Below are 18,215 nucleotides of genomic sequence, written 5' to 3' on the forward strand. Positions count from 1 at the left end.
AAAAAATCCACTAATCAGATTTTATGCCACAAACCCTGTAGAGCGAAATCGTAGAATAATATATATTATTTTCCCCAAGTGATTTTACAGGATCAGGAAAGTGTCTATTTCCCTCCTTCACCTGGTGCAGCTGCAAGCAGAACCATACCTGCCGCAAGGAGCCACCAGTACTTTTGGAGGAATGTCTTCTCTTCCTCTTTCTGTGGTAATCTGCCATCTGGCATGAGAACTACCGGCCTATTCAACGCTGGCTTGGCACCTTCGTATGGCCTGATGATAACTATCTCGGTTTCAGGCTGTGAAAATCTTGGTTAGAATATCGCCGTACTCTTTTAAGGCTGATGTTTATGGTGGTGATAGAGAATACCTTTTGTGCAGTTGGCGCAAGTTCAACAGCGTCGTATTCGGCGTGGAAGATTTCGCCTTTCTCGTCCACATGAAGCGTCCATGTTGCAGCATAATTCGATTGTAGTATTTTCTAAGAAGCAGAAGTTCTTAGTCTCCTTGAAGCCTGATAATAAATGTTCTGACTGCTACAATGATGAGCCGGCTCGGTTTGGATTTATGACGTACTCCCGTCCGGACACCTCCAATCCACTTCCCGCCCTTGAGTAATCCAACTCGATATGCTTCATCTGGAATAGGCTCACTTAAGCCCTCGAAAGGTGTATAGGTTGCTGATAACGTGTTGGCGACATATCGTAGCATGCCCAGCGGAGCTTGCTGCTTAGTATCATCCCCAGCAGAGAGAGGCCATCGGTTTAGGACGAAGGTCTGTGGTGGGGATCTGTTGACATGGTCGAAATCAGCCGGTAGAGGGAAATTATCGGGGGCCTTGCCACCGGCATTGGCAAGGACCGTTGTCGAGAGAGATGCGACGAGGAAGAGGCTTGATAGAAAGCGCATGATGGCGGGATGTTGAAGTGATGTTGACAGGAATTTGATTCAGCGGCAGTAGCAGTGACCTGAAGCTTGGTGGTCTTACTGGTAGTTAGTGTCTGTTGGACAGTTGTGGAAAGTGCGTTGTTGCGCAGAACCAAAACGCGTCCAACCTCAACTTCAACCTCTTCAAACATCGTTGTCGCCTTTTCACTAACTTCAGCCACTCCGAAAACCTCTGCTGCTCCCGACCACCATTATTCTTGGTCTTCTAGGTCTTTAATCCTCGTCAATTGCATACTCTACCAATCGCTAAATCACCAAATACTCCCTTCAATCTCGACATCTCCATCTCTCGACTCCATTCTTTGATCAAGATGGCGACCCCGGCGCCAAAAGAGGGTGCCGGCATCTTGAGCGCCTCGATTCTAGGCGACCTTCTCGAAAACTCACGAAAGCTACGAAATGATACGAAGCTACCGGATTTACCATCTATACAGCTCGGTTTGGGCGAAATAGAACGCCGTGCGAAGAACCTGCAAGGCGGGGATCCGTCGCGGAGTGTTGACGCCAGGGCGTAAGGATTCTTTCTCGATGTCCGCATATACTGTGAATCGGCGCTAACATGGAGGTGTGGATAGGCATTACCTGTTACAAGCAGCTGGCGTCAACTCTGAGCAGGCGCTCAAGGAGCTTGAGTCTGTAGATTTCAATTTCGAGGAAGCACCCGTTAGAACTACCGTCACCGGACAAGTTGATATAGACATTGATGTACGTTTTTGATGAGCGATCAAAATACGGAGAATTATACTTATGAAACTTTACAGGGATTTTTGAGAAATCGCAAGGAGCAAAGCATCAGCAAGGCCATCGAAGAAGGGATCAAACGAACTACCTTGGAATTCGAATCTTATCTTCTTAATAACCTGAATATTGATTGGGACGACCAAAGAAAGAAGATTTATGAACACTTTGGGCTTACTAAGCCTTCGGATGGGGCACAAAACACACCTTTTGGTCAGTCGTCGTTTGGGGCCTCCCTGGCTAGCCGCGCTGGCGGGAGCACGTATGGTAGGAGTAGACTCACACATGCAAGTTTGGGATCGTTGGTTCTCGGTACACCACCAAAGGTTGGAAATCAGGCATGGGCATTCGAAGATACCGTCAAGGAGCACCAAGGAGCTCCAATGGAGCAAATGTTCAACCGCCAGGCGAACTATGCCAAAACTGTCCAGAAGTTGAACGATGCAAGGACGGGGGGCGCCTCCCCCAAACTGATCGAAAGCTTCCTAGATGTCACGAGGTCATCTTCAGACTTAGTGAGTAAAACTTATGGTTCCTAACTTGCCGGAACGCATTCACTAATAAACGCTAGATATCCACACAATTGAACGATGCATGGAAGATGTTGCATTCGATTGTGGGCGAAACAGGGGATATCAATGGACCTAAGGAACGACAGTTCGCAAAGGCCTATCTAAAGGCGGATTATAATAGCCAAGAAGCGTTGATTCTGCGCCAACGAATCGAGAGCGGGGCGCGAGGCTTTTTAGAATCGACGTACGTTTAAATGCCAGTCTCAAGGTTTTGCCAAAAGAGAAACTAACACTCTTTCAGTTTCTACGCTCAGGTTGAAGATACCGTCGCAAGATTCCCAGACGAGGCCAAGGTTGGAGGCATCCCAGATCCGGAGTTTAAAGTCAAGGGCTTTATCAATGTCCGGATGAGCCAGTCGAGAGACAAATACAAAGAAGTCACCTTTGAATCTGTCAACGACTGGCCCGGCTGGGGTGTCGTTTTCTACCTAATCCGCTGCGGTAAAGTTTCCGAAGCGGCTGGCTTCGTCCAGAAACATGCAGACTCGTTCGCCAAACTCGAGAAGAACTTCGTTCACTACATCACAGCCTACGCCAATTCCCCAGATCGACGGTTGCAGCGCAACCTACTAGACCGATTGCATGCGGAATGGAATCAGCGTATCAAGTTCCGAGCTGAGGGAATGGATCCTTATAAACACGCTTGTTACAAGATCATTGGACGATGCGAACTGCAAAAGAGGGTCCTACAGGATATCTTGCCAACTGCAGAAGATTGGATGTGGCTCCAGCTGGTTCTTACCCGAGAATCAACTGCCGGGGACGAGCCTGCTCCAGAGGTTTATACCAACGCAGACCTGAGAAAGGCCATTGTTGGATTCGGTGGGCCGCACTTCGGGCTTGCTAATAGTAACTTTATTCTGTATTTCCAAATGCTGTTAATGGCAGGCCTTTTCGAAACGGTGAGTTTGAGTCTCCTAAATTGTGTCAGAGAAAGTATTCTAATATCCCCAAGGCTGTCCAATATCTCTACTCCTTCCTCTACGTCGATGCCGTCCATTTCGCCATTGCTCTTAGCTATTACGGTTTATTGAGAGTAGCTGATGAGACCGGGGCAAACCACACCAACTTGCGTAAGTGCAGGATACATACTCGATCGAATGTCTAGTAAATGGATGCTAATGACAGTACAGTGTCGTATGCCAAAGGAAGATCAAGACAGGAAGAGCAAGAAGCTCGAATTAACTTTGCTCGTCTCGTCGGGCACTACACACAGGATTTCAGAAAGACCAACAGTGAAGAGGCCGTCGATTATCTTTCGCTAATCTGTTTAAATAGCGATGTTGGTGGGGAACAGCAGCTCAGACTTTGCCATGAAGCCCTAAGAGAGCTTGTTCTGGAAACTCGTGATTTTGCTAGACTGTTGGGTGATGTCAGATCCGATGGCTCCCGAGAGCGAGGTACCATCCAAAGGCGCCTCAGAGTCCTCAAGTTGAGCAATGAAGATGAATATCTTCATACAATCACCCATCAAGCGGCCGCTCAAGCTGATGACGATGGGAGAACATCAGACGCCATCCTTTTGTATCACTTGGGCGAGGACTACGATACTGTCGTTTCCTTGGTGAACAAGAACCTCAGTGATTCATTAGCGGCGGGCGAAACTGACGACAACTGGATTGGCAGCAATCCAACTGTTGGATTAAATGCCCAGGGTCAGCCAATCAACCAGAGTATTTCATTGACTTCGGTTGAAGACCCCGCTCAGCTCGCAAGGAATATTAACGAAGTCTACTCGAGAAACGCCTCGATATACGGCAAAGTGTCCAAGCAAAACTGGGAATCCTGTGGTGTGCTTATCCGTATTGACGAAGCCAAGAAGCTCTATCGTGCCAACAGACCCGAGGAATGCCTCCAGCGCATTGAAAGCCTTGATGTCATCCCACTTAGCCCCAACGCTGATATTGGAGCTATCCGCCGTCGTGCACAAAACTTCGCAACATTGCACGAAACTGTGTCGCGCACCATTCCACAGCTACTTGTCATGAGCGTCAACTGTACTAATAGGCTTTTGACAATACTGAAGAACGCCAGCTTCCAGGATGCGGCAAAGGAACTTAAGATTAGGGAGCTGAGCGGCAAGGGACGAAGTGCATTGATCTATGCAGGAATGATCCAATATAAGGTTTGTTGGATACTCAGTTACAAATTCGTATGGGGTATGTACTAACGTTTTATTCAACTCTACAGATGCCCCCAGATGTCTATAGCCAGATGACTTCGATGGAGTAGGAAATCCCTCCAAGTTTCACGGACCAACGACAGCTAGGGCAAGCTCCCCTACTCGGAACTCCAGAACCGCCCAGACGCCACCTTGCCAAAAGTTCCAATAATCAATCGGCCCGACATGCGAGATCTTCAAGCTCGGGCTCGAGCACAAGCCCACCCCGTAGTCCGAGTTCGAGGAGATCTTCTAAAGGGAAGAGTTTTCGGAAAATTCCAAAGAAATCGAAGGGTAGTCCCTCGGGGGAAGCGATCCCTCCAAATACGAACCCAATAGCATCGTTGTTTAAATAATCATCTTGTGACACATTTAGCTCTACTTTCCCTTTTTTACCCTCTAGTGCAGCTTGAGGGGTCGGATCTTAGATAAGAGCTTTACTGGTATGAATTGTACATTAGGTTTATCTGCGTAATCATTCATAAGCGCTGAATTTCACGAAATTTTGGTACCTCCCCACTAAATTTCGGTAGGCAAGGGCTCAATGGCCCTTCATTATTGCCACCTCTTTCTCATTAAGCTCAAGTTTACAGGTGACATGACAAGTTAATTCGTCAAGCTCCATATGCATAGGGTCTTGGAAGTGAATTCGGAGCCTTCAATCATTATAAATTATGGTAGGACTATATACAGGTGAAATGAAGTTTGGCTCGACCTTCGGGTAACCAATGTGGATACACATTTTAAAGCCGTATCAAATAGTGGTGTCCCTCCGGTAATAATTACAGTCTGTAATTTAGATCTCGCAGATCTGGGTCAACTTTCTCTTGCAATCCACTTTCATCGAAACACAGTCTTTTAAAATTGGGAAAAGAGTGAGCAATATATTCAATAAAAAATATAAATTTAGTTGGGGTAGAGGGGAATATCATACTATTGCAGTTTGAGCGGCAGAAGTCGTTCAACATTGGGTTTTCTGGATAGACCTTGTGGGTAGACTTGTTGCACCTGGCATGGTCCCATGGCTTGTCCCAGAACCAAGGAACTGGGGCGGCGGCTGGAGCTGGAGCGGCGGCTGGAGCAGCGGCTGGAGCGCACTGGACGGCAGTGAGGAGGGCGGCGACGGTGGCGACAGTGAGGAACTTCATTTTGATAAACTTGTAGAAGGAAAGTCGAATTTAAATTAAAGAATGACTAAGTGTTTCTTTTCTGATAATTGAGGGTTGAATGAGAGTGGATTGTGGATTGATGTCCTTTCAATTTGAATAAAACGATAGATTCTGGTATGTTTATATATACATTTTCTGAGTATCTGAAAACCTCAATGAGTCTCCTCAAACGTTAGCGCACGTTTGAACAAATGTTCCGACCTTCATTTTTTACGACAAGCGTGTCCTTAGTCGAGGACCTTCGAAGCGAGAATAATTTCCGAAAGATCAGGTCAGAATGACTGTAAACCGTCGTTACCGAATGGAATAATTGCGAGTCTGATCGAGATTAGAAGATGCTAATCCTTGACCGAAGAAAATTTGGGAGATGTCTTAATCCCTTCTTTGGAAGCTGGTGCGTTCGGACTCGCGGATCCGAAACCTGGGGAAATAGTTACTTGGGTAAGTTCTTCTTAGATTCTTAGATAGAAAAAAGACCTTTGGTTTTCTAGAAGGATTTTTTGGTCTTTAGTTTGATCGGGTGAAATCTGCTGTCTTAAGAATTCAACCGTATAATCCGGAAGTAGACGAGGCCACTAGCTTCCTAAAATGGGATCATGAGCTCGAGCTAACTTGGAGGTTGTCGGATCGTGAGATGTCGCACAAGTAGGTCGCCCAAATAGGCATCTCGTCCAGATTCAGTAACTAATTGCTTTGAATGCCAAATCCCACAAGACTTATGCGTTGTGATCGATGAATCAAGTTGAATCGAGATGCGAAAGGTATTTCTTGTAATGGCAATAATATATTATATTGTGAAAGTTTTTAAAAATCATAAGGCTAAAATAGATACATTTTGAAGGGCAGAAAGAAAAACAGTTACGATGATCTAGGGCCGTTATGCGAAGATAAACATGTTGACGCCCTTTTTTGTAAAAAAAAAAAAAAAAATGATACCTAAAACACAAAAGAAACAATCTTGCAGTCTAGCTCATGAAACCTTTTGTCTCTGTATAATCATATGTGTACCAACCAACCGCCTTTATCAAATATTTCACCATTTTCTTCTAGTTCATGCTTTCTTTAAACTCTATTTGACGGGTCCCTATTTGATGGGTCTCGAGAGTCTCGTGGCGCCGGGCCGGGTTGTGGGTACTGGGATTGTTGTCCCTGTTGTTGTTGCTGCTGCTGCTGTGGCAGTTGTGGCAGTTGAGATTGTGGGGGCGGCTGGGGCGGCTGCCCGTGGTACGACGACCCCGGTTGAGCATAAGACTGGTAGAACTGTTGCTGTGGCGGGAGCTGTGATATTGGGCTTGGGATACTTGGCCGTCTAAAATTATCACGGCTTTGGGACAGGGCTAGGGATTGGAACCCAGTCGTTGTCCTAACTATTGGAGAGACACCTTCCTGCGTCGATAGTGAGCCATTACGTCTACGGCGTCCGGTAGTGCTCTGCATCCGTAGGATATCGCGAACTTGGTTTAGGTCGTTACGACGAGTGGATCGAGTACGAGAGATTAAACTTGCATCATCACCTAGAAGGGTATCATCACGGGGATCGGTCTGCATATTGAGATTCGTTTGAGAAGGCGAAGTTGTTAGGATTGTAGGTCCAGCCAGGGGTACGGATCCAGGTGCCGACGAACTAGCTTCTTTGGTTGCCTCCTCGGCTTCGATTTCTTCCTCGGTCCTGAATCGTTTAGCATCCTTGTCTTTCGCAGCTTGTTCTTTGCGTCTTTGCGCTTCGGTGGGGTCGATGGTAACGAAGTATTGGGCGTTGGCTCCTTCACCGAGGCCTGGATCGCCAGCACCAGGTCCGTAAATTGGAATCTTGCGAAGGGCGGCGACTAAAGCGGACATGAACTTGTTTCTGCGCTCGACTCGTTTAGGTTGGTCGGCCCAGTTTCCTTTGTACCTAATTTCGACTCTAAGTTCCAAACTATCAAGCTTCACAGCGTTGATCTCAACGTTCAAGTTATCGGATCGGAAGTCACGGTTATTTTCTTCAACGAACATCATGAGCTCTGACCGGAGAAGCATGATCTCGCGCATGCTTGTGTCGAAATGAACATTAAACATAACGACTTCGCGCATGGGTCCAGAGCGGGTGACATTTTCGACATACTTGCCATTGAGAATGTTGTTTGGAACTTGGACGGATTTGTTGGTTTCGACTTGGCGGAAGACGGTGTAGAGGAGGGAGATGTGTTCGACAATATATTCTTTTAGCTCGAGGTCAATTCTGTCACCAACATCATATGGATGCTTGACAAAAATAAAGATGCAGGAGCCTAGAATTTCTTGAGCAGTGGCGGCGAAGACGAAAGAAAGAGAGAGCAAAGTGGCTCCGGCGGTACCAAGGGTGGTAACAAAGTTCTGATTTAAGAAAGCAACAAAGACGAAGATGATGACGACGAAGACAATGGCGGAAAGGAGCGAATTGAGGGCAGAGATGGCAGAGTCAATATCTCCCATACTCTTAGCCAAAGCCTTGCGCTCACGAGCAACTTCTAGAATCGTTCCGATCATTTCATCCAATGAAATATCCCCATTCTCATCTTTGTCGAGCATAACGAAAGCCGCTTTAGCTTGTTCTTGTCTGTCCACACCGAGAACTTCGAGGAAGTCATCTACATAGAGTGTATCTTTTCCTTCTTCTGCAAAGCTCATCCAGATACGACGACCAAGCGCCTCTATAGTAGTCCTTCGTGCGAGAGCATTAACTACTACAGACCTTGCAGAGTTAGGGTTTAGAACATTTCGTCCAGTAATCTCCTTTGCGACATGGCCAACTGCGGATGTGATGTTGTCTCCTACCCGCCCGATTTGATGAAGGAGCCTCATGGGAGTGGCAGCACCACTTTGCTTGGCCAGTGGACTTCCTAACCCATTCACCAATCCAGCGTGCAAAATATAATCCTCTTCAGCAAACTCGGGGCAGTAAGCAGGGAATGCCTGTCGTGAAGTCTCCAAGAGTATGGAAAGAACCTTGATGTAATCTTTGTTTGCGAGGATTCTTGCAGAGAATTGCTTTTGGTGGTATTGAACCGAGATCAACTGGACAATGACAGACTTGACAAGGAAGATCAAGGATGAAACCAAAGCAGCAGCAAGGACAAGATTCATTTTGCTCTGCCACGGTTTAGTATCAGTTGCAGTTGGATCTGTAAGCCTTTCCCTGCGTTTATCGGGGTTATGGGTCATAATCTGGAGAAATGAGATGAAACTGGCGAAACACCAACCAACGAGAGATAGAGGTACTTCGAGCTGTTGAATGACCTTGTAGTACTTGCGGGTACCGCTGCTAATGACCCCAACGAGAGTCTTGAAGACAATAGGCAAGCATTTCGCGACCATTTTGGAAACCCATAGTGAGCACCAGACGATCTCAGTCCAAGCAAAGAACCAAACAATACGGACGCCTCCAATCGTAGCGTTTGGAGCAGCAGTCGATCCAACGATGATTGGGATAGCAAGTGCCAACGCCAGTGGAGCGATATATATCATCCATCTAGTAATGAAACTGAAGTTGAGAATTTTCTCATATAGCAAACCAACTTTGGTCAAAGCAGTTTCTTCGCCATCGTTGAAGCTTTGGCCATCTCTCAATAGCCTTCGCTTCCCACCTTTTCTCTCGAAGGGTCCAAGGGCGTCTAGTGTGTGATCCGCCCTTTCAAACGGTGGTCGTGTGACTTTGTCGGTGCTGGGATTGAATGCTGTGACGGACTCCTCTTTGGTCCGTAGTGAGCGGTGAGACTCAATTGGTGTAAGAGGTATGTTGACGACATGGTCTTCTGAAGGTCGCTGGAATGACGGGTCTATGGGCTGGAAGCCAGCCCTGCCCGCTGGATGTTGTGAAGACATGTTGGAGGAATATATGATTTTGACCTCCTTCCTGTTGGTCAAGAAATGACGGAACGGATTAATAAGTGTATTGGAAGATAGAAAAAAAGGAGAAATAGAGAGTGAGAGTAGGTCGGAAAAATTGAATGCAGTAGTGGTGATGATATTAGTAAATTGCCAGGGGGGTGGTAGTGAGGTGGTGGTAGCAGATATATGGGGCCGCGGTGCAGTGGTGAAGTTGGAGATATGTGTTGTGGGCTGTTTGGGCAGCTGTCAGGTGTTGTTGTCACACGCTGGAAGCCAATGATTGGGATGTGTGAATGGTTTCTTCAACCCTTCTTCGCTTTGTAAAAAAGAAATCAGATCAAATCGAAATAAAGTCGACTTTCTTTTCTAGTCTGTTAACGTTCTCCAGGAACTACTGCTTTACTCTGTGTATGGCGACTGCGGGTTTCGAAGATACTTTTTATGCTGTTGGAAAGACCGAAACGAGTGTGGGAGCACCAACCGAAGGCAAGTGACGCAGGTACCAAAATTCTAGTACAGAGTGATAATACGCTCTCATATAACGAGAAATATAAAACCGATCCCTGAAAAATGACGATATCAAGAGATCACAACTGACGACACCTTTCCCTAGTAACAAAAGAAAGGCAAGCTTAGAGTGAAAGAGAGACAGAGAGAAAAAGGAAGAGAAAGAGTGAAGGACGAGGGTTGGATAAGAAAAACGATAAAGGGAATCAAAGGAATAAAAGGTTTATATTGTAGGTAAATAAGGTCGGTCTTCAGGGGCCCTTGAAGAAGATACGAAAATGAACGGTGAAGTCTTCTCCTTCCTTGCTTTCTTTTCCTTCTAGCTCCCTCCTTCCTAGAAGCAAAGGGACCTGTTGAATATAACCCGATGTTGGAGGTCGATCGGCCGCTCTAACTAGTACGAAAGAACAGGGACCCACCGGCTAGATGCAATCAAGGAACGAATGGACGGATACCAAGTCAGAGGGGGCTCAGGGATGCTTCTCTGATGTGGGATGCCAAAATTCTCGTCTTCCCTGGCAGGCCAGGCTTCGGTGCTGCGTCTTTTTATTAATTACACATCCTGCTTGAGATCAATTGATCGACGGGCTACATTATTGTGAGCGTCCAAAGTATGTGGGCCCTGTCTGATCATGGTATTTGCAACATTTGATCCATCCTTCTGGCACGAATTCGAATTGCTCGCATGGCCGGCCATGACCCGCATGCCAACCACGGGCAAAACGTTGAGACTATTCATACGTTTATTACCATGTTGGGATAATCGCAAACTTTTTTTTCTTAGACAATCCTCTCATGGTGTCTCTGGCTAGGCCGTTCGCCACAACATTCGAACCCGTCCCTGAAATCTTCTCGACACCACGAAAATGCCAATCCAGATGCCCGGTGGGGATATTATGGTCAGGGTGGGTTACAAAATTTTAGCGACGTTTCGGACCCAGATCGATTGGATGATGGCGCTCCGATGTCAGTACTATGAGATCATCGGTTAACTGGGGGTGATTAACTGCATGAACGTTTGGATGCAAGCAGCGGGTGCTTGCTCGGGAGAATCATAGCTGACATCTAGTGTCCGGCCTTCCGTCGGCCTTGTCCCACGGACTCAGGGGACATCATTAATTAATTATCAATTGCCAATGCGATGGCAATACACAATACTGACAATGCAATGCTGTCGACAAAAATTTTTTAATTCAAAAATTGCAGCCACCAAAATTAGACCATCCCGCCTTGGACTATATCGCCATAGACAGTCTTGCGCAACTTGCTCAGCTGAACTGGTCTAAGAATACTCTTTCTACCTTTCCTTTGGGGGAAGAGGGGGAAAATATTTGAAGGGAAAAAAAAACTTCTTCTGGCCTAAAGCGGCTATCGAAGGATCGACGTCCGAAGCTTGAGCTCAGCAAGCTACAGGGAAGGGAGGAGAAAAAAAGTTTTCGATATACAAACCATTGCACTAAAAAAGTTTAGATTCTAGCAAAAATAGCACGACAAGGCGGGCCGATGTGACCGTGTTACATACAACATCATCGGCGGTCGAGAACACGAATATCGAGAAACTATCGGGTAAGTATCTCCAGACACCATCCGTGCCTTTACGCATCGATAATCCACTATATGGATTGCAACGTTGAATCATGCACCCTCGGTAGATCTTACGCGAGGAACCCATCGACGGATGTGTTTAATGCCGAGGGGGGATTGATGCTTTTTTCTACCTATATGATAACTCTAAGGCCTCTCGACTATTTGAGACCATCTTTCTCTCCCGATCCGCTTGACCTTGTTTCCCATTATAAAATGGCTGTTGTTATCGAAAATGTTCAAAACAATATTTGATATCCAAGTCACGCCAACAAGCGAAAAACTGCCCAGACTCCCAATATGCAGGTCCCGAGATTGAAGACCCCGCAGATCCGTCACCCAAAGGAACTGAGAATACGGAACCTTGTGCCATTCCGCTGCTTCATTTGCCTCATAGATCTGTCCAGGCAAGTGCCGAATTCCGTACGCACTCTCAAACAACAGCCTTGGAAGGACTTCTCCTTACGAAATACTAAGGCATGAATAAGGGATATAGGGAATATTCGGACAAATAGGGAAATTACTAACCTCGCTTTCTACAACGCTACTGCGAGTTTGATGAGTAGCCAAGGCCATTAAAGTTCTAGGAATCGGCCAAGCATATCGAAGTATTTCTTGTGAAGTTCTCCTGAAATCCTCACACGTGAAATCGACATCGCCTCAGCCCAGGGCTACGCAAGTAATCAAGGTCGAGTATACGTAACACTAGATCTATGATCGCTTGTCGACGATCTGTGATTACGACTATAAAGTCGATGTGCCCGGTCGAGACATTTAAGCCTGGTAACTTGGGCGGGATTACCCTTGCGAATCCGTGACCGCCGTTGCTTTAAGCTTGTTTAAAGTCCCTAAACGTTTAAGCACCCTTTTAAAACTACAAAACCTCTATGTAAGTCTCCTGATCCAGAGCGAAGCGAATTCTACAAGTTCCTACATTATGATAAGAGTCCCGTAACTTAAAGCTCAACGATAACGACACCTATATCAAACGATTATATATCCCCCGATTATGTTGTGTAACCTACTTCCACGTATTGGACCTCTCAATTGAACGTCGTACGCATGTAAATTACCATTTTACGAGACTTACACCACTGATATTTGAGAAATAGCGAGGGTGCGCAAATGCTCTGAAGACAGATATAAACAATAATCACTGGCTTATATAATATATCATATGGACCAATATTATATATATAGCATGAACCTCTACGAACCTGGGTCTCCCACGAAGCAAATTAATTTCTCTGTTTGCATTCGACCCCTCCTTTCGATATCAGTGTATTCCAACCCGTAATTTTCAGTCCGCAAGACCAGTTTCCAGCCCTTGCTGCGGAATCGGGCGCTAGTATGCTTATTACATGTTGGAGAGTCATGGATTATGTCGTTACGGCATCTAGAAGCGGTAGAGACTAGAGTTTCGACAATTAACATGACAAATCGTGACTCTTATGCCCTTGTCTATGGAATATCCTGTTGCACGTTCTTAAAGTATTTTCGCTCTCGATCTAGGACTCTCCGTGAAGTCATGTCTCTCCGGCCTCTGTAGCTCTAGCTCTATAGCTCTGTCATACTAGAAGAGACCTACCACATCAGCAACACAATTATCAATACTGCTACAGGACTAATCTAGACTCTCTCTCGGTCGCCTTCAGCAATCGATCACGACGTCAACCTTATAGCCAACTACGCACGGCCGCCCAAGATGCAATATTTGAACAAAGTTGAGAATGAAAAGACGAGTCTCCCTGTCGATCTATATCACCTTCATACACCGGTAGAGGAATATGACTTGAATTGTGTTCTGCCGCTACGTACCCTCGAATCGAACGGGGTGAAATTGGAACCATTTATCGTAAGCGATCAACCTTCTGGACTTTAAAAAAAATTCTCAAAGTTGATAACTATGAAATTTGAAACAATGTGAAATATATGATTCTAACGTGCTCCTAGCCTTCGCTACATGCAGAGCATGCATTCTCCCTCCTGCAGCAAGAACCAGAGAACATAATCTATAGATATCTTCCCTACGGCCCATTCTCTACTCTTGCTGAGTTCTTAACATGGTATGAAACCCGTATTCGAAGTGACAAGCAGTCTTGCCTATTCTTGATTACGGATCTTTCTCGGCCATATGATGCGGAGAAACCATTAAGCAGGGTTGCAGGGTGGATTGGTATTATCAACATCAGTATCGTGGATTTGGTTGGTGAGATTGGACATGTTACTGTTTTGAAAAGAGCTTGGAGGACGTTAGTATATCCTATGAATACATCCCGAATGAATATCCACTAATGGGACTATTTTGTTTTATAGCCATATAAACACCCATGCCTCGTCTTTACTGATTAAGTACCTGCTTTCGCCTCGCCCCGAGGGTCTTGCATTCCGTCGAGCTTCATGGTTGGCACATTGGCAGAACGAAAATTCTAACAAAGCAGCGGCGAGACTTGGATTTCAATTCGAAGGCAATATTCGCTGTGCGAAGTTACTTCGACAAGATAAAGAGGGAGATGTCATCGATAGTAAGAAGGGGTTAGGAAGGACAGAGGAAGGGAAGTGTAGGAATACAAATGTTTGGAGCATTACCTGGAAGGACTGGGAGGAAGGGAAATCAGAGAAGATTGAGGAGCTATTGGCGAGGGAGGTCAAAGAGAACCCAGCCTGGGATTTCGATTGATTGAGACACACTATATCATTTATCTTTGCAAATTTGTTTTAATCGACAGACTTCAACGTGGTGTGTATAGGATGGATACTAGATTAATAAAGGTTGAAGAAACCAAGAATATTGTTTTTAGAGGAGAGGAGAATATTAATTTCTCATGATGCACGATGTTCCGCAACCTGGTTTCGTCTGCGTATAGCCGTCGAAGGGCGATTCTTGAGGTTCATATATGAGGTGGGCGTTGTGTTGTCGACGCTAAAGTGTGTGTCACAGCTCATCTTCAAATTCTTCGCTTTCAGGCGTCGGCATCTTCAAGCTTCATCTTCCACTTCAAACCAGCAAATCAACTTCCAAAAACTCAACTTCCAAAATGGCACCACCTCAGCAGTCCCTACCTGCACTCCCAGATGCACTCATTTCTACTCTATCTTCCATCACCCTCGCCATACAGCTCATCAACAACCCATCATCCGATGTGTCAACTACCGTTGCTGCCTCTCAGAATTATGCTGCCGTCCCACTCTACACCTTCCTCGCCGACTTTGCGAACCTTGTTAAAGCTCATGCTACCAAACTTGGGTTGATATCGAACCCACCAATAGCTGTCTCAACATATCCTGCTATTGCTCGAATTCTTGTCGAGCTTGCAGAGAATATCCCAGCTGCATCTTCAGCTCCACAGATTGCAAGCAAAGAACGATATGGGTCGATTACACATGCTGCCGTAGTAAGCGGTATGGTAGATCTGCTAAGGGGGATTGAAGAGATGCTACAGGCTATTCAGAGCAATATCTCCGAAGGGGCTGCCACGACGTCTGGAGACTCAACAAAATCTCCATATACCTCTACCGGGCAGATATGGTTTTCGGCAGACAATCTTCTTGCCATATCACAAAAGCACCTTATAGGGCTAGTCGAATTAAAGCTGCAGTCTCACGCTGATATGTTGAATGACTGCATAGCAGAGTTCAAGGAATGGGTTACGGATGCAACTGAGGAACTCAACGGCGAGGACTCTGGGTTTGATGAGGCTGAAAGTCAGAGTAGCAGTATACACGCAGATCTTGGATTGAATGACGACGACGATTTCTTCGGGATAGAAGGGAGGGAGAAGCCGAAGGTTACCAAGGAGGTGCTGACTATGGCCGAGGCAACACAGAAGAAGCTCAAGTTGACGAGTATATTGTATACGGCTGTGATGAAGAGACGGGTCAAAGATCCAGTGACAAGACTAGGTGGAGTCTTCAGCACGAAAGCCAAGGGAACCGAAGATGGGAAGGAATATTCGGTAGAGAAGGAAAAGGATATCGACAGACTCGAAAGAATCGTGGAGACTAGCAAGAACCTTGTAGAAAAAGCCGACGATTTAGCTGCAGGGTTCTATGACGGGGATAATGCCGATGACATAGCGGAATTGCGCAGTGAATTCGTAGAAGCTGCAGCTGACTTGGCGAAAGCTTGTCAATTGGGGGGCGACGGAACTGAAGATACACCAAGTGCATGGTTCGGGAAGTTTCTGGAGAATGTGAAAACATAGGGATCCTGTATATCGTTGTCAGGTACTACTGCGCGAGAATATACCTGATGAGATATCAGAATCGGACTCGGAGCATAAAAAATCATCCTGTAGCTTGGGGCGAGCTGTGCCCGAGACCAGCCTTCTGATAACGCCGATTAAACCCGAGTGCATTTCAGAATATTGATATGGCTCAACATGCAAGATTTAATTTGTAAGCATGTATTCGTGACAAGCTTATTTTCCAAGGGCCCTGAGACAAAGATTGCAAACCAACCTGCTTCCGCTGAAGAAATGGTCTCCGTGTCCCTTTGCCGATAGCAATTGCGCCAGTCGCTTTGAGCTTGTGTGGTACCTGATTACAAATGACTAGTTGTGGAGCTAGGAATGGTGCCAGATGCCGCCATCTTCGGGTCGCTTTTTCTCACCCGAAATCCACGTGCGGGTCTCGTACACCACAACAACACAAAACTCCGCGGGTAGGCGGTAACGTGACAGCACAAGCCACGGCCTGCCCGAGATTCCGCAGCGCTGCGAGCCAACCCTAATTTTGGGGAATCTGGCGCGATTTCAATCTAGCGAATGGGCTTGAATTTGTCAGGAATGTCGTGATAGTTCGTATCTCTAAGAAATTACCAAGCTGTGCGATCTATATTCGAAAATCCTAGGGTTGACATTCACTCATAGCTGCATGGCTATAGTTACGCGGAAGCATACGTATACGACATATGATACTTACACTACTATGTTGTGATTGACTACGAATTGATTAATTTAGGTTGAAGATGCATGCAGAATATCGTGATCGGTTATACGGTTCCCAGGCTTTATAAAAGGGAATGGATCTTCCTCCTCGTCGAAATTCAATTCCAGTCTCATCGGATTTCAAAATATCTTCTACTACTCCATCAGCTTTGAACTCTACAGTCTCAAGCCTCAGTACAGACCTCACTCTCTTACAATACTCCTATCTAATATAAATACCTGGGTATATAATATATATAACCGAATAAATAAATCAAAAATGGCCATCAAGAACATTCTCCTCATTGGCGGTTCTGGCAACGTCGGTACTCCAATTCTGGCTGCTATCACTGCAGAACCTTCCCTCAACGTCACAGTCCTTACCCGTGAGGACTCTAAATCTACATTCCCACCTGGAACTGTCGTAAAGAAGGCCGACTATAAGTCTCACGAATCTTTAGTCGCCGCCTTCAAGGGTCACGACACCATTGTTTCGAACGTTGCTACCCTCGCTGCCATTGACCAGCTTCCATTTGTCGAAGCAGCTGTCGAAGCCGGTGTCACTCGCTTCTACCCCACCGAATACGGTTCCATCGCCTCCAGCGACGGTGATATCGTTCAAGAATTCTGGGACCGTGTTGGTTTCCACGGAAAACACGAAGTTTATCTCCGTCTTAAGGAGCTAGCTGATGCCGGAAAGATTGAATACACACTCATCACTAGTGGTCCGTTCTTCGACTGGGGTCTCCAATTTGGCTTCATCGGTCTAAACCTTAAGGAAAAGAAGGCTACAATCTTTGGCAGCGGAAACCAAGTTGTCGCCGTTTCAAATCTGTCGCACATCGCGAAGGCCGTGGTATGGACTTTGACACATCCAGAGGAGAGCAAAAACAAGGCCGTTCGTTTCTGGTCCTACAAGATCACACAACCATCGCTTCTTGCCGTGGCTGAGAAAATTACGGGAACTAAGTGGGAAGTGGAGAATATCCCTGTTGATGATTATATCAATACTGCAGAGGAAGGGAAGAAGGCTGGAAATCCCTATGCTGGGTACCAGGTTCTGCAAGGATTGATCTTTGATGAGCAGGACAAGTATGGAAGTAACTATAAGGTTAATGATATCCCCTTTGAGGATGATAGGAAGATTGAGGATGTTGTTGCTGAGGCTTTGAAGCCGTTTGTTAACTAAAGCCTAAATTACAAGGCTGTTTTAATTTTCAGTTTCCCTTAGTCTTTGCAGTTAATCCAAATAATTAATGAATTCAATCGAATGTCTCGAGAAACAATGCATTTTAAGATACTTAGTTTAATGTGAAAACAGCCTTCCAAAGCCACTGGGACAGTAAATATGTATAATATATCAAGTAAATGTAAATCTAATAGACGGGCTCATATGTGAATGTTCACGTAATTTACTAGGATATCTACTTTCTAGATTAACAATACTCCCCTGTTGTATTAATATTTCGCACGGCGTTATCCTGCTTTCAGTTTAGAATATTCGAATATGCTTTATATCAAGGGCGCAACCTTGTTTATATATATATAAGGTGAGGGAAATGGAGTTTGAGGGAGATACTTTCCCTTCAAGGCATGCTCTCGGTCACGATTCTAAGTTCCATGCATGGCCATGGTTCCCGCGTGGAAATGCGTGGTTTGGAGGTGACGTTGAACTCACGAAGAGGTTGTATGGTTGTTTTATATTGCCCTCCAAAACTATCACGGCAATGTTGAATGAACTCCAAGGAAAAATCACGGAGTA

General features: G+C 45.7%; 7 protein-coding genes across 7 annotated transcripts; 4 read left to right on the forward strand and 3 right to left on the reverse strand.

The window, feature by feature from the left end:
• Positions 1 to 104: 104 nt before the first annotated feature.
• AOL_s00043g86 (uncharacterized protein) lies at positions 105 to 906 on the reverse strand (the record flags this gene model as incomplete). Its single annotated transcript, XM_011120573.1, has 3 exons — positions 105 to 296; positions 368 to 478; positions 574 to 906. The coding sequence occupies 3 exons, from the start codon at positions 904 to 906 to the stop codon at positions 105 to 107; spliced, it is 636 nt and encodes a 211-aa protein (XP_011118875.1).
• Positions 907 to 1,256: 350 nt separating this feature from the next.
• Positions 1,257 to 4,487, forward strand: AOL_s00043g87 (uncharacterized protein; the record flags this gene model as incomplete). The annotated part of the gene is made up of 8 exons (XM_011120574.1): positions 1,257 to 1,456; positions 1,521 to 1,650; positions 1,707 to 2,198; positions 2,255 to 2,439; positions 2,497 to 3,157; positions 3,211 to 3,328; positions 3,389 to 4,380; positions 4,446 to 4,487. 8 exons carry the CDS (start codon positions 1,257 to 1,259, stop codon positions 4,485 to 4,487), a joined length of 2,820 nt encoding a protein of 939 aa, XP_011118876.1.
• Positions 4,488 to 5,212: 725 nt separating this feature from the next.
• AOL_s00043g88 (uncharacterized protein) lies at positions 5,213 to 5,564 on the reverse strand (the record flags this gene model as incomplete). Its single annotated transcript, XM_011120575.1, has 2 exons — positions 5,213 to 5,271; positions 5,351 to 5,564. 2 exons carry the CDS (start codon positions 5,562 to 5,564, stop codon positions 5,213 to 5,215), a joined length of 273 nt encoding a protein of 90 aa, XP_011118877.1.
• Positions 5,565 to 6,647: 1,083 nt separating this feature from the next.
• Positions 6,648 to 9,428, reverse strand: AOL_s00043g89 (uncharacterized protein; the record flags this gene model as incomplete). Its single annotated transcript, XM_011120576.1, has 1 exon — positions 6,648 to 9,428. The coding sequence occupies one exon, from the start codon at positions 9,426 to 9,428 to the stop codon at positions 6,648 to 6,650; it is 2,781 nt and encodes a 926-aa protein (XP_011118878.1).
• Positions 9,429 to 13,230: 3,802 nt separating this feature from the next.
• Positions 13,231 to 14,205, forward strand: AOL_s00043g90 (uncharacterized protein; the record flags this gene model as incomplete). Its single annotated transcript, XM_011120577.1, has 3 exons — positions 13,231 to 13,380; positions 13,479 to 13,777; positions 13,842 to 14,205. 3 exons carry the CDS (start codon positions 13,231 to 13,233, stop codon positions 14,203 to 14,205), a joined length of 813 nt encoding a protein of 270 aa, XP_011118879.1.
• A 358-nt stretch (positions 14,206 to 14,563) lies between these two features.
• Positions 14,564 to 15,730, forward strand: AOL_s00043g91 (uncharacterized protein; the record flags this gene model as incomplete). The annotated part of the gene is made up of 1 exon (XM_011120578.1): positions 14,564 to 15,730. The coding sequence occupies one exon, from the start codon at positions 14,564 to 14,566 to the stop codon at positions 15,728 to 15,730; it is 1,167 nt and encodes a 388-aa protein (XP_011118880.1).
• A 1,003-nt stretch (positions 15,731 to 16,733) lies between these two features.
• On the forward strand, positions 16,734 to 17,642 carry AOL_s00043g92 (uncharacterized protein; the record flags this gene model as incomplete). The annotated part of the gene is made up of 1 exon (XM_011120579.1): positions 16,734 to 17,642. The coding sequence occupies one exon, from the start codon at positions 16,734 to 16,736 to the stop codon at positions 17,640 to 17,642; it is 909 nt and encodes a 302-aa protein (XP_011118881.1).
• Between the last annotated feature and the right edge of the window lie 573 nt (positions 17,643 to 18,215).

The sequence above is a fragment of the Orbilia oligospora genome, assembly GCF_000225545.1.
Source record: "Orbilia oligospora ATCC 24927 unplaced genomic scaffold scaffold00043, whole genome shotgun sequence".
Taxonomy (NCBI): Eukaryota; Fungi; Ascomycota; class Orbiliomycetes; order Orbiliales; family Orbiliaceae; genus Orbilia; species Orbilia oligospora.